Source organism: Lacerta agilis, chromosome 1 (genome assembly GCF_009819535.1).
Source record: "Lacerta agilis isolate rLacAgi1 chromosome 1, rLacAgi1.pri, whole genome shotgun sequence".
Classification (NCBI taxonomy): domain Eukaryota; kingdom Metazoa; phylum Chordata; class Lepidosauria; order Squamata; family Lacertidae; genus Lacerta; species Lacerta agilis.
In genome coordinates, this window is record NC_046312.1 from 27,798,278 (window position 1) to 27,813,338 (window position 15,061).

Consider the following 15,061-nt stretch of genomic DNA (forward strand, 5'->3'; position numbering starts at 1 on the left):
GGGAGGCGCGCTCTTGCCCTTTCCGCTGAGAGCGAGCAAGGTCACTCCCGGCACTAAGATGGCGGCGGGCGCCGTTTCTGCGCGGGAGGGTGGCGAGGACGCCTTCCGCCGGCTCTTTCGCTTCTACCGGCGGTGGGAGGGCTCGGACCCTTCAGGGGCCATTGATTTCTCGAAGCCAGCGGCGCGGCAGGTAAACCGGACGGTAGTACCCTACCACACCGCCTCCGCCAACGCACGCTCTTGTCTCCATGGTGACAGCTGCCCCTTCCGGCAGCTGCTGCCCCCCCCGTGGGGGAATCTTCTCCATCTCCCGCATAGTTTTTGCCTCTGTATTTGCAGCTGAGCAGGAATGCCGGATGGATGGAGGTGGGAAGGTTTCTTTTGTGGCAGAACTGAGGTTATTGTTGGGGGGGGGGTTGGCCAGCCACCCACAACATGTACACTCAGGTGTGGAATTCCTGAGGTAGGGACAGTGTCGATTTTTAAAAGAGACTAGTACAACATATCGCTCAATGCAAGCAGCCACAAGCCTTCAAAAATACAGTATGACACACGTGCAGTGTGAAGCAATACAGGATTCTGCTTTTTTGGTATAAGGCACATGGATTCACATATATGAAAAATCTAAACTGTTAGCCACCTGGTGTTGTCTTCTTTGAGCTAAGATCTCCAGGCAAAAGCTTTTTACCAGCCATAAGAGAGATGCCAGCAGTTAAATCTGGAACGTTTAGTCTTCAAGGCAGTGTGCAGTATTACCAAAGTGTGGCTTTTCCACAAAATGACACTGCGTTTTGGTTGGTGTGTGCTTTTGGGATTGTTGGTGAAAGGTGAAGGAGAGTGGTAAACTGAATCCTCATGAACGGTTGTGGGCAGCTAGAGAAATGAAGGTATTTTATTATGATAGTTTACAAATACTGATTGTTTGTTTGTTTATATCCCAACTTTTCTCCCAGAAAGGTAGGTCATAAAAATTGAAGCAAACGTGGGTAAACAGAAAGCTAAAAGCATATAAAAGATAATAGTTCAATTACTTTTCAACTATTATCTTTCATATGCTTTTACCTTTCTGTTTTTTATCCATGTTTGCTTTAACTATAAGAGAATTAGAATCATATGAAAACAAATCTAGTAAAAGGAAAACAACAACAGTACAGCACTACTAAAAGCCCTTTCCTTAAGAACAGTCAGCTCCCCAAAACCCACCAGAAGATTACAGTCTTCACTTCTTGGCAGAAGGACAATGAGGGAGCCAGTCTAGCCTCTCTAGTAAGAGAGTTCCAGCCTTGGAGCAGTCACCAAGAAGGCCCTTCCCCATGTCCCCACTAAACATGCCTGTGAGGGTGGCAGAATTGAAAGAAGGGCATCCCATGAAGATTTTGGAGCCCAGCCAGGTTCATCTGAGAGAAAATGGTTCTTCAGATAGCCTGGGCCTAAGTGAGCTGGACCATAAAGAAGGCTGATCATTGAAGAATTGATGCTTTTGAATTATGGTGCTGGAGGAGACTCTTGAGAGTCCCATGGACTGCAAGAAGATCAAACCTATCCATTCTGAATACTTTGGCCACCTCATGAGAAGAGAAGACTCCCTGGAAAAGACCCTGATGTTGGGAAAGATGGAGGGCACAAGGAGAAGGGGATGACAGAGGATGAGATGGTTGGACAGTGTCTCGAAGCTACCAACATGAGTCTGACCAAACTGGGAGGCAGTGGAAGACAGGAGTGCCTGGTGTGCTCTGGTCCATGGGGTCACGAAGAGTCGGAAATGACTAAACGACTAAACAACAACAAAGTGTAGGCTGGTTATCTTTAGGATATCTTTTTTTTTTTACTGGGCAAGCAAAGATACATTTCTTGATATTCCTGACATTTTCAAAAGATTAGCATCTTGCAGCTGCTACAGTTTACTGATCTGTCACCAGCATTCTGTTTTCCACTGAAGGGAAATTGTTACAGTCAGAAGTATGTCCCATTGAGTTCAGTGAGGCTTACTCCCAGGTAAATGGGGTTAGACTTTCAGCCTGTTAATTTCATAAAGCTCCTTGAGAAGCAGCCTGAAGATGTGTAACAAATGTTCTACCACTATGGCACCACATAATAAATGAAGTCATATCCATGTTTGAACATTTTTCTACTTGTTAATCGTCTGGGTCAAAACTACCGGTATATGTTACATACAGTATGATGTCAAGATTCTTTTTGATGACTGTTGCTGCAGTTAGGTAGAAAACTACAGTAGTGGGGTGGGGAGGGCATTCTGGTTTTTCTCTGAATATCTCTCCCTTTAGCTACTTCTGCTTTGGGTTCTTAAGTCTAAATCCTTTAAAGATTATTTATTTGTTTAAATTTATGATTTGTCTTTTGTATGAGCCTCAAGGCAATTTTAATATGCATCTTATCTGAGCTTAGGTTCTTGCTTCTGAAAACTAAAGTTAAAATCACCTACTTGGTATTTAAGGGGCTGCTTTGAGGTTTTTTAACAATCAAGTGTCATATACATTTTATGAAATAAATAAATAAATAATAGGGTAATCTTTTTACTGCTCACGGTGCCTTAGCCATTGTTTGATGAATATGCAAATCTCTGTGCACACTAAAAGACTCAGCCAAATTTAGTGGTGCCCAGATGAGCATTACCCTGCAAATAGAGTGCACATCCAGAAACATTTCTGCATCCATGTCAGCTGGTCTATCAATGGAAGCTTGCTTTTTCACAGGGATTTCCCTCATTGGATCAGGGCAATGGAGTCAATATTGATAAAAGTGGTTAAGGGGAATGTGATATAAATTGTATGAAATTGCATAAAAAAGGAATCTGAAATGATTAACTCTTTTTTAATGCTAGAGTTATACAGTGCTTATTGAAAACAACATGAAACTTATTAAAAACTCTATATAAACAAAAATTTATCTTTGGAACTCATTGCCCCCCATCATTCTCTTTGTGTCCTTAGAGCAGACTCAGTTGCCAGAAGCCTAGATATTGTGATCGTTGTTCTCTGTTAATGTCTCCTGTTGTTGAATTTGCTTTTGCAAATATTTGAAGGTGACCCAAATGACTGTATAAGAATGCATAGACAATTGTCCTAATTTTGGAATATTGCTGTTGAACATTTTTAATGTAGATTTCTTATCCCTTTGATTGCTCTTTAAAACTGAAAGGAGAGACCTGTATTGTGGCCCACTCACTTGTTTGGTACATCCACAGTGCCTCTGATGATCATCATCATCCTTGTCTGTGGCAAATATACGAATTACATTTGTTCTTCTCTGTTCTTGATCTTTTTATCAATGGGCTTTAAACACTGGTGACAAGTCACAAAAGTTCAGTATACCCTTGTAAGGAAACTGCATAGGAATTCACTGTGTTATGCATTTTACTAGTTAGTTCTCCGCTGTGTGTTCTGTCTCTTCCCTATCTTTTTTTTTAAAGCCTCTTTGCATTATTATCAGACATGTTGCAGAAAGGAAGGTTCTGTCTTGCCTATTGCTTCTTACCCACCTCATTCCATTATCTTCTGACTGTTGCAGGAAATTAACTACTGAAGAGAAAATTAACAATAAAGGTGACATTTTCAGGGTGACAGAGGATTAACAGTGTCTTCAGTAACAAAAGATCCCTTTTTATTTCATTAAGAATAACATATTAAAAGTGACTACTAGGTATTAACAATTTCCGACTAGCACCAGTGCTTAGACAGGTTTACTGGTCCTCAGTTAATACTGTAATGAGTGCTGTATAATTACAGCCCTCCCAAGGAGAATTTCTGTCACAGAAAGAAGCTCTTCAGACCTCAAGATTGCATAATTATGATTACCCTCTTATTTCTTCAGCATCGTTTGTAATTTCAATTAAAATCACATATCCACCAGAGTTGGAAACTAATGCATTATCCCATTTGAAATTGGGATTCTACTTTGCCACAGGCTATAAAATGTTGTGGCTTTCTAGCACTCGCAATCCTTGTGTTAATAGCCATAATCGTACATAATGTTGGGATTATAGTGCAGACAGAAAAGTGAGCTGGTGGTCAGAACATTGTGACTTCAGGTTCCAGTATCGCACAACCTACTTAATCAAGAAATGAAATGTGCCACAAAAACCATCACAGGTCCAGAGAAGCAACTGCTGCTTTATTGTCTATCTGACAGTTCCCCTGTAATGAAAACAAATACTATATTGCTTTCAAGAGCTGGAATTCTAAATATATCACATGCCTCTAACTCAGATATTTTACAACCTGGTAGATTTCAGGAAGCATCGCAAATCAGTGTGATAGGTACGCAACAATGGGAAAATTTGAGTGTAAGTTCAATTTCCTGGGTTTACTATTATTTCCATTTTAAAGCTATAGTAACAGCGTTTCCGTGCACAGCTCTGGTTCGCCAGAAGCAGCTTAGTCATGCTGGCCACATGACCCAGAAGCTGTACGCCAGCTCCCTCGGCCAATAAAGCGAGATGAGCACTGCAACCCCAGAGTCATCCATGACTGGACCTAATGGTCAGGGGTCCCTTTACCTTTACCTTTTATCTGACTCTAAAAGATAGTAGGCATAGTCCAGCAAATAGCCCCAGTACAACTAACATCAGGCCCACTTATTTCAGAAAAACACTATTAACTTTTGCTTCATTGTCCCCAGTGATTTACTTTGATAACCCATTGAATTTAAAGGTAACACTATCCAATGAACTGTGCTGCTAATTAAAATATTTAGTGAACTTTTAGTATAAACTTGCCTTCTCTACAGATTTATTTTTATGAATATTTAAACTGGCAAGGTTCTTACTCCCCTCAACTGTTCTTTTTGATGGCTGACTTTGAGAAATATCAAGGTGCTTTCTTAGCATGTCCAAACTCAGCACAAGATCTAGCTGGTTTCTCTGCTCTTGTTGGGAAAATGCCCTGGAGAGATACATCAGGCAGCTTAGTAAGGGACAAGGCACCCTCAACTCTGAGCTAAGGAGGAAGTTTGGGGCTTATTTTTGTAGTTGAACTTAGCCTCTCTGAAACATATTGACATGACAGTCAAGACTCAGTTCCTTTCAAGGGGCAAAGTAGGGTTAGTGATGGGCACAACTCCTACCAGCTAATAAAATTCAGCCAGATTTTGTGGGCCACATTTCAGGTGTCTCATATTCAAATTTCCTCCACCAGATTGTCAGCTCTCCCCTGAGTTTTTCATCAGTAAGTGATCGTGATGCTTACAGAGCAGGGCTGCGTCCAGTTAATCAATGGAAAGCCTATGGCCTCAAAAACTATCCAGGTGAGTGTGTTTGTATGACAAGCAAGGGGCAGGGGAGCACTTTTTTGATGTGGTGTTTGCTTCTCTCATTATTTATGATACAAATTTTATATGATACAAATTTAGTTGGGAGAACAGCTTGTAGCAACCTGTATTGTTTCTGAAGGACATAAGTTGTAAACTTGTAAGCTCTGTGTTCCTGCTGTTTCTCAATGTTCTTTTCAGTGCTACATGTATAGAGGCCCTAACTATCTCTTCCCCATCCACCTTCATTTTTGTCTAGGGTTTATATTTATCCCAGATCCCTTCCTTCCGGGCTGCCAGCGTCACTGGGTGAAGCAGTGCCTGAAGACGTACACCCAGAAGCCTAATGTGTGCAATTTGGATATGCACATGTCTTCTACGGAGACCACTGATCTGTGGGGGAAGAGTCAGCATCAGTTGCGGTATGTCCTGGCTCCAAATAATCCCAAGGCAATTTGATAAAAGCTCATTTACATATCTCCTTTATATCCCAGTTCAGTAATCACTGAGCCCATCTGTATGAGTGCCATTGGTCACTCCCAGAGTTAGCTCATTCAGCAACATCATGAATCCAAGCCCTTAGTGTCGTCAGCCCAGTATTGTGGAATACTCTGCCAGTAGATACAGCAGGCACCTGCTGTTTCAGCTTTTAAATCCCTGCTGAAAGCTTCTATTCTGTCAGGGTTATTCAGACAGTTGAGAGCATATCCACAATAATTAGCTGATTTCTGATTTCAACTTTTTATATGGTTTTTATTGTATTTTTATGCACAATTGTTTTAACTGCTCTGATTTTTTTATGAATAGTTATATATAAATATGTTTATAAATAATGAAGTCTCTTAACTATGTTTTAAGTGTCTGGTATTGTCTTTGTTTCCATTTATGATTAACCAAGGAGCTAACATATTTCTATTCAGATTATTTAACACTAACCAACTTGTTCTTTGAAACAAACTAGGTATTTGCTATTTTTAAAAAAAAAAAAATACACAAAAAATCATTGATGTTTATCCATAGTGTACTAATTTCAACAGACAGCTTTGTCTTGGTTGCTAACTATTCTCAGTGCTGGATTCATGAACCAAGAGGCCCTCTGTGCTGCTCTATGCTGTTCATTCACCCTATTATGTGTGACTGTCAAAATTAGGGTTGTATAAGGAGACGATGATGATGATATGCTTCCCTATCACCAGACAACTTTAGAACAATTCCTGCTGTGAGTCAGAGCAGGGGACAGATGCTGGTTCCCTCGGCCTGAAAAGCGAGATGAGCACCGCACCCCATAGTTGCCTTTGACTGGACTTAACAATCCAGGGGTCCTTTACCTTTTACCTTTAGCTACTTATAGTGATGGGGAGAGTGGTAAGAAAAATAATGTAAGCTGTTGAAAGTTTGGACTTAGCCAAGAAAGTGAAATGCTTTCTCCTCTTTTCGCTTGAGCATTTATTCTACCTCAACTTCTTTATCTGAGGATTTTTTTGTCTTTGATTATTCTGTGAGCAGTAGAGGAAGCTGCACTGCTCAAGCAGTTTTGGAGATACAATTTTTGCAGCATGGCAGTGAATTAACCTTATTTGTAGTTGTTTGACCTGAGTTTTTGACATTACAGTTGGGCATCCAGTCAAGCAAAGGGGCCAAAGGATTAAATGAGGCTGAAATGCACTTGCAGAGTAATGTAATTAAAACTTGTCATTATCTGCACATGGAGCTAGTTATTTGTAAAGGCTGCCGGTTCTATTTGACCCGGCAATGAAATTTAAATGCTGAAGTTGTACCTCTATAAAACTTTCCTCCAGTACCAGGATAAAGGGTTTCAACAGTGACTATATAATTGCCCTGGGAAGCCTTAAATGGTAAAGTCAGGTGATTTGCTCTTCTTTTCAGTTGTTATTTTAAAATTCTTTTTTTATTGCCCGAATGTGGGCTTTTGGGTGTGTTCTCTGATTTTGATGTCTGAATTGACTTATAACAAGTTAGTGGTTTAGAAATACCCCAATAAATAAATATTTGGAAGATAGTGTATTTCTGCTTTTAGGGTAATGTGGTGTAGATTCCTTTCCGTGGTCAGAGATGTCGGGTGTCTGCCTTGACCTGGCGGTTGCAAGCAGATCCCACTGACAAACTTTTAATATCCATTCTCTTTTGGTTTAGAGCTAATTTCATAGTGACCAAAGACAGTGATGCCATAACAACAACAACAACAACAACAACAACAACAACAACAACAACAACGATATATTTCTTAAACCCTGCCCAACCCACTGGGTTGCCCCAGCCATGCTGGGCAGCTTCCCAAAAAAATACAGAGGGAAAGAAAAAAGAAAGCATTATAAGCTTCAATATACCAAATTGAATTTCACACACGCACAAACTCATTGTAGGTGGACTCAGGAGACCTGGGGGCTTCCCTGCACCTTTCCACGCATAGATCTGTGACCTACAGCCATTTCTTTGCTACTCTGGAGCTTCTGTAGTTTTCAAAGTTTTGCAGATGCATCTCAATTCTGCTGTGCAGCACTGCCTGCCATCTTAATTAGGGGCACCCTGCCAAGATGTGTCAGTGTTCTTCAACCAGATCTCCAAACTCACTTGCTGTTCCTCCTCCCACTCACCCAGCTCTTCCAGTGCTCTTTAATCCTGACCTGCAGTTCTCCCTGCTGCTTTGTTCTCAGTAGCGTGGAATATCATATTAGGCACGACAGCAATTGCTTGTGAAGCTACGTGAAAATATGAAGACCTGAGCAGCTTACTAAAAATATGTCATGAACTTCGTGTCTCTTGGTCAACTACAACATAGTTTGCTCTAGGCACTTAGAAAATTAATTTGCAAGTGCCAAATTCAGTGCAGTTTGTCTGTGTCTTGGAAGCTTGGGGTTGCTTGTGGATCTCAGTGTCACCGGCAGTGCTAAAAAGTTATTGCAAAAAGGTAACTGGATTTTTTTTCCGGTGAGGTTAAGGAAGAAAATGGGATAATTTATTCTGTTAAAAAAAAGGATAGTAGTAGTGGGTGCAAGTTGGATTTTCTTCCTGTGTACTTAAAGATAGGGAGGCCCAGCTTTTCAGATCAGATAGTGCTATTGAGATTATGTAACTTCAAGAATTGGTGCCTTTTGTATTGTATTAAGCCTGCCAGCAGCTACTACCCTTTAAAAATATATCTGTACACTGCTTAGAAAATTTTAGGTTCTTCACAAGTGATAAATAATAATAAAGAATTTGAGCCACTTGGCACTATCATTTATCAAAATGCTCTGAACAGAGGCCCCCAAGTTGCGTGTCTTAGTATTTCATTGATTTGAAATAAAAAGTTACAGGAACATGCAATTATATGTGGATTGGTAAACGTGATATTTTTATCATTATCACATGCAATCCTGCATGAATTCTGATAGGCAATCTGCCATATAGTTGCTAAAGAAAAATGGAATGGGTTTCATTTACTTACTTTAGATTCAAAGATGTTTCAAGATGGAACTTAAATTCCTTCAGTCAGACCACCTCAGCTTTCCTTTAAGCCTCTTACACAAATTGACATCTTTCCCAGTCTTGGAAATACAGTACTCATCTGATCCAGCTTTTCTTCACCCTTCCATAGTTCCATTTCACTTTTCCAAAATACTTTCTGTGAATTGCCTTAATCGACCCTTCAGCTCACAGCCCATTTTTTTCGCTTTATATTTTTATCATTGAACCTATTGTTGAAAACGTAGCACAGATCAAAACTCACTGACATTTGTACAAGTAATAATGGGAATCAAGCTTTATGGGCAGGCTTTTTTAAAGTTAAGAATTGTATTAAGCTGCACCAGAAACTTGGCTTTCTCTTGCAGAGATTCATAATTGAAATTGATTTTTATTTTTATTTTGTAATTTTCTTTTGTATCTTTCCAGAAACAAAAGTTCCAGCAAACGGGCCTCAAAAACTTTACTGGAAAAGCTTCGCTGGGTGACTTTGGGTTACCATTATAACTGGAATACAAAGGTATTCAAGGACAACAGAGCCTCTTGGCAATGTATAACAGGAAGATAACATGATAGCAAATATTTGTTGATTTTTTTTGCAGTGGTTAGAAAATGTAAGCATAAAGTCACTGTGCATGCTTTCTGCTAAAGACACCATGGCTTCTTAAAGATATTTGAAGCCAAAACATTCTAATCAGATTGAAAACTTGAGGTAGAGTGAGAAAGAATTGTCTATCAGCATGCTGCAGACATGTTTAACCAAATGAGCCTGCAGCCTTATCTGCCTATTGTCTGGCCTTAATAAGAAAGCCACCTATTCCCAGTCTTCTCATCAGAAACATTTAGCAAACCATATTGAGGTTTCTAGTTCAGGGAAGTTTGTATTTAGGCATTTGTGGGAAAGATTCTGGACTATGTCACCCCTGTGTGAAAAATATTAATCATCATGTCTGAAATACTGTGTGTCTTGATTTTTGTTCCTGGGTCTGAACTACAAAATCACTGTTGCAACCGCTAGCACTAACTGTGCTTCTTGTTGGCAACAGCAGAGGAAGTGACAGTTCAGGCTCTAAAGCCCATTTTGCATGGATGTTACACTTGGAACTCCAGTAGGGGAAGCTGCCTAATCTGTCCCCCACCTCAGCTTTGGAAAGGAGATGGTGGGCTCCAACACAGCCAGGTATTGACCTAAAACTCACTTTAAGTCACAACTGGATGTGTTCATAGGATGGCTTTGTTCCTCTGGAATTCTGTTTGCATATTTGTTGTTGTTCTTTTGCTCCTTCACCAGAAATATTCTGCCAACCACTACACGCCCTTTCCATCTGACTTGGCTTTCCTCTCGGAGCAAGTGGCTAAAGCTTGTGGTTTTCTACGTTTCCAAGCAGAAGCAGGAATCCTCAACTACTATCACTTTGATTCATCTCTGGGAATTCACGTGGATGAGTCCGAATTGGACTATTCTCAGCCGCTTCTATCATTCTGGTAGGCTACCCAAACATTTTGTAGAAGGCAGCGTACACCTTTCATCTTCTAGCTAACGCATCTTGATTAAAGTATACAAATGGAACAATAAAAGGCAACACGTAGACCAATTAGTCAAGGCACTAATTCATTAAACGTAACAACCCATAATACAGGACCACATTCTTCTGTAAATATGGTTCCTAACACAAAAGTCTCTGAAAGTAATATAAGTCGTATAAGTCTTTTAAGCGATCACTATGATTAATGTACGTCTGGCAATACAATGATCAGTCTCAGGATGCACGTACATTCACGTGGAGTGATGCCAAGGAGTGGTGCCAAGGTGATTGTGAGCAGACAGTGATCCGGATAATCACACTGTTTTGAAATAATCTTCCTCAGCACGATGCAACAATAAAAGGAGTAGTCTTCTAAGGAGCATCCTGAGACTGATCATTGTTACAGTTTAAGGGTTTGCAACACAGGGGTTATTTGGTTGTTGACTTAAAGTATACAAATGACAGGTTTCATGTGGCAAACACAAACTTCCTGCCTCTGGAAGTATGAAGTGTAGGGAATGTGGCAGATCAAGATCATGGGCAGCAACCAACTACTGATCCAGAATAGTAGGATTGCTGAAGTCTATGGGAGCCATTGTTTATTTCATTTATAAACATTGATTCCACCCCCCCCCCCAATAACAGCCCTGTAGGCTAGCCTGTCAATTGACCTTTGTCCATCCCAACATTCTGCACTGTTCCTGAGTTTCTTCTCTGTACTCTGAGGTCAGACTGCAAGTGAGGGCTACAACCCAAAATAGAAGACCTATTCCGTGGAGAAAGCAGGGAAGGAGTACTTCTTAATGCTTCTTTTTCTTTACTGTTTACATTGGGGAAAGTGCAAATTTCTATTATTGGGGTTAGAATGGAGAGGAAATTTTTGCAGAAAAATCAACAGTTGGGAGGTGGTTGAGAAACACCCCACCAAGCCTTCATGGCTGCATTTTGGAAAAGAAAATAATAACACCTGAGACAAGCCACATGCTGTCAAGTGTTTTGCGTGGTTTGGCCCTGAGAATAACTTTGACCATTATGTAAGAACAGGGCCAGCTCACCCATGAGACAAGGTGAGGCGACCGCCTCGGGTGGCAGGATCCACAGCGGCAGCAGATCCCAATGTAGATCTTTAGTTCCCCACACACACACACACACACCTTGCTTCTGATGTAGATCTTCACTCACCCTTCTTCCCTGGTAGGGAGCAGGACACCATTTTGCAGTTTGCCTCAGGTGCTAATATGTTTTGGGCTGTCCCTGTACAGGAACATTAGAAGTTGCCCCATCCTTGTGAAACACCCTCCATTCAGATGTCAAGGAGATAAAGAACTATATAACTTTTAGAAGACATCTGAAGGCAGCCATGTATCGGGAAGCTTTTAATGTTTGATGTTTTATTATGTTTTTAATCTGTTGGGAGCTGCCCAGAGTGGCTGGGAAAACCCAGCCAGATCAGATGGGTGGGGTATAATTAATGTTGTTGTTGTTTTGTTATTATTAATTAATATTATTAACTATTATTAAGTCAGGTCCATCTAGGTCAGAATTGTACGCTGACTGGCAGCAGCTGTCCAGGATTTCAGGCAGAGGTGTCTCCCAGACCAACCTGGAAATGCCAGGGATCAAACTTGGGACCTTCTGAATGTAAAGCAGATGTTCTACCACTGAGCTACAGCTCTTCCCCTAATAAATGTGTTTAAAGTACCATAAGAGGAAGGGTGTGGGGAGCTGTTTGTTTGCTTTAGAGTTGAATGAGATAACGCTTTGGAAAGTGCATATGTACTATGTAAATTATAACATAAAAAGAACCAATACAGCACAACACTGGTGGACTTTATGTGTGCAGAGTTGCAGCGGAACTTCCACCTAGCCTATTGAGAAGAGAATAGCTGGTAAAATCTTCCCATAGCTACAGTTATACTAACTGCCTTCTCTCTTTTTCCTCTGTTTAGTTTTGGACAGTCATCCATATTTTTGTTAGGGGGGCTGAAACGAGATGAAGCCCCTGTGGCCATGTTCATGCACAGCGGGGACATGATGATCATGTCCGGCTTCAGCCGCCTGCTGTACCACGCAGTCCCCAGGATTCTGCCCAACCTGGAGGGGAAGCCTTTGCCTTCTTGCCTGGAGCTGCCTCTCCCTGCTGACCTTCCTGAAGACTCTGTTATGGAGCCCTGCTCTCAGGAGGACTGGCAAGTCTGTGCCAAGTATCTGCAAGCATCCCGTGTCAACATGACTGTCAGGCAAGTGCTTGCTGAAGGTCAGAGCTTCCCAACTGAAGCCAAGACAGGGAGAGACCCGGATGCTTCCTCCATAGGCTCTTATCATGAGGAGCACAGTGAAATAAAAAAGCACAAGTCTGATATGGGCAGCTGAAACCTGGCCATATGGAGCAGCAACATACTAAGTGGATGTGTAACAAAATGTTTTGAACTTTGTGGGCAAAGTACATGGCTCGGACCAAAAAGCTACTTGTGTTGTGTTTTCTCCCAAGGTCACACAACTGAAGAAGTGTGCATGCACACGAAAGCTCATACCAAGAACAAACTCAGTTGGTCTCTAAGGTGCTACTGAAAAGAATTCTCTATTTTGTTTCGACTATGGCAGACCAACACGGCTACCCACCTGTAACTACAACTAAAGAATGTCACTGCAGTGCTTTGGTTAACACCATCTGAATATAACATACATTCCCTGACTTATAGCTGTCTTGTTACTCACTGTGACAAGTGACATCTTTTAGAAGACATCTGAAGGCAGCCCTGTTTAGGGAAGTTTTTAATACCTGATGTTTTATTGTATTTTTATTTTTTTGTTGGAAGCCGCCCAGAGTGGCTGGGGAAACCCAGCCAGATGGGCGGGGTATGTATGTATGTATGTATGTATGTAATAAATTATTATTAATAATAATAATAATAATTACTGTGAGGTATTAGGACTGGAGGGAGGCACCAGCCAAAGGAGCAGCTGTTAAGTTTCAGATTTTTGCAACCCCAGGTCATGCCTAAAGCTAAGCAGGTATGGGTTTGTTTCCTGCCTAGGTGGGAGGCCATAAGGGGAACCCAGAGGAGGGAATGTTACAGATCAATAATAAACCAAATTTTAACTTTGGTTCAGACTGAAATGGCCATTCAAAGGCAATTTGCTTGCAGCACCTTAATGTACATCCCTTCATACTGCTAGCCTGAAGTCCTGCTGTATTGTCTAGAGAGACCTGCTGTATGCCTTGCAATGTGCTTATTACCTATTGACTGATACCAAGGGTTCATTTTGAGGGTGGGATGGGCCTTTTATTTAAAACAACCTCCCTTTCTCGAAGGAAAATAATTAGGGACTGTGTAGTGATTTTTCTATTCAATATGTCCTTTTCTTCCCCTTGTCTCTGAATACTAAAACTGCCCTGTTCCATCAGCGTCAGGCCGTTTGGCTGCCTGCATAATGCAATCTTTGCAGTCTGCCTCCTTCAGGAGCAAGCAGAAGAGAATGACTTTACAAACAGGAACAATGAAGTTGTAGATGAAGCACCCAGAAAGAAAATTAATCAGCGACTATCTCTATTGCCCAAAAGGTAAATATATTGAAACAAATAAGGACAACACAGTCTTCAGTGCCCATCTGTTTTAGGATTCCGACTTCCCTATCTGGTTTTTAATGCAATTTTAATTGCCAGAGTGCAGCGCTCTGTCCCAGGGGTGTTTTGTCGCACTTTTCCCATGAATAAGCTTACTCTGTTTTAAATTAAAGATCCCTATCTGTCTTGGAGAGCTGTTTCTCTCTCTTTCCTCCTCCCCTCCTCCTTTTTGCTTAGTTATTTTGTTCATGCTGCAGTATTGTTCATGCTGCCTTGAGCAACTCTCACCTTTTCCTTCAGGCTATGTCTAGCTCTGCTGTTCCTGATTACCCCCCCCCCCCCAGCAGAACAAGGAGTATCTGATCACCTCTACATGGGAAAACTCTGAAGAAGTTGGGCATTTCTTTGCAATGCTTGACCATGGTGTGGGTTTGATATAGTCCTCTATATCTCTCTGGGCTATGCATTCGTGTGATGCATCAGGATTTTCAAAAGAAAACAACTGGCACCTGTTTTCAGAAGTTAGGCTTGCATTTCATTAATGATTCAAAGAGAAAAGTCTTTTCTGTGCAGGCATTCAATATGGAATGATATTAATCAATTAGTTTTCCTGAGATAACATGTGAGGGTACACAAGGGAAGAACTGAATTCTCTTTCACATTGAGACTCAGAAACAGCCCACATTTGCCAGCAAATGCAGCTGGGAGCCGCATCCAGTCATGACTCCCTGACATGCTTGTTGTGTTCACTCTTGCCATTTCCAGGGGAATACTTAGGCTTTCTTCTGAGTAAGCATGCATAGGGTTACACTGTTAAAATGTTTGGGGGATATACTTATAAAATTATAATGTGTACTGTAGCTCACAGATCTCCCATATAAAGTATGTACCTGAGATGGCCACTTCTGCTTCTGCTTGTTGTGGAAAGAAGGGTGGGTGTTTAGGTTTACCTTAAGAGAGGTTGGCTGCCTGCTGTCTGTTAGTGCAGGTCAGCTAATCCCAGGACATTTTAAATTGTGCTCATTTTATTTAACAAACAGTATATACCATTTAATTGTAAGAAAACCTCCTAAGTGGTTTACAAAAATATTTTTCCCATCCCTAATTAATCTCTTGTACCACTAGCCCAGAAAGGTCAATGTAGGTCAATATAATTATCCCATTGTCTTGGGGGTGGGGGGGGGACTTTCCCTTGGATACATTAATAAGAATATTCTAATAGATAGCAGTTAAGCCA

At 41.1% G+C, this 15,061-nt stretch overlaps 1 protein-coding gene across 1 annotated transcript; it reads left to right on the forward strand.

Moving 5' to 3' along the window:
* Nucleotides 1-7: 7 nt before the first annotated feature.
* ALKBH1 (alkB homolog 1, histone H2A dioxygenase) lies at nucleotides 8-12,752 on the forward strand. The gene is made up of 6 exons (XM_033141990.1): nucleotides 8-190; nucleotides 5,154-5,262; nucleotides 5,525-5,687; nucleotides 9,160-9,250; nucleotides 10,022-10,215; nucleotides 12,206-12,752. The coding sequence occupies exons 1-6, from the start codon at nucleotides 59-61 to the stop codon at nucleotides 12,627-12,629; spliced, it is 1,113 nt and encodes a 370-aa protein (XP_032997881.1). The 5' UTR covers nucleotides 8-58; the 3' UTR covers nucleotides 12,630-12,752.
* The last annotated feature ends 2,309 nt before the right edge of the window (nucleotides 12,753-15,061 follow it).

Excerpts from the sequence above, each read along its gene's own strand:
- ALKBH1 (XM_033141990.1), top strand. The coding sequence starts at position 59 with ATGGCGGCGGGCGCCGTTTCTGCGCGGGAGGGTGGCGAGGACGCCTTC. Across the intron at positions 191-5,153 it reads CGAAGCCAGCGGCGCGGCAG|ATTGTCAGCTCTCCCCTGAG; the intron begins GTAAACCGGACG and ends TTCCTCCACCAG. Across the intron at positions 5,263-5,524 it reads TGGCCTCAAAAACTATCCAG|GGTTTATATTTATCCCAGAT; the intron begins GTGAGTGTGTTT and ends ATTTTTGTCTAG.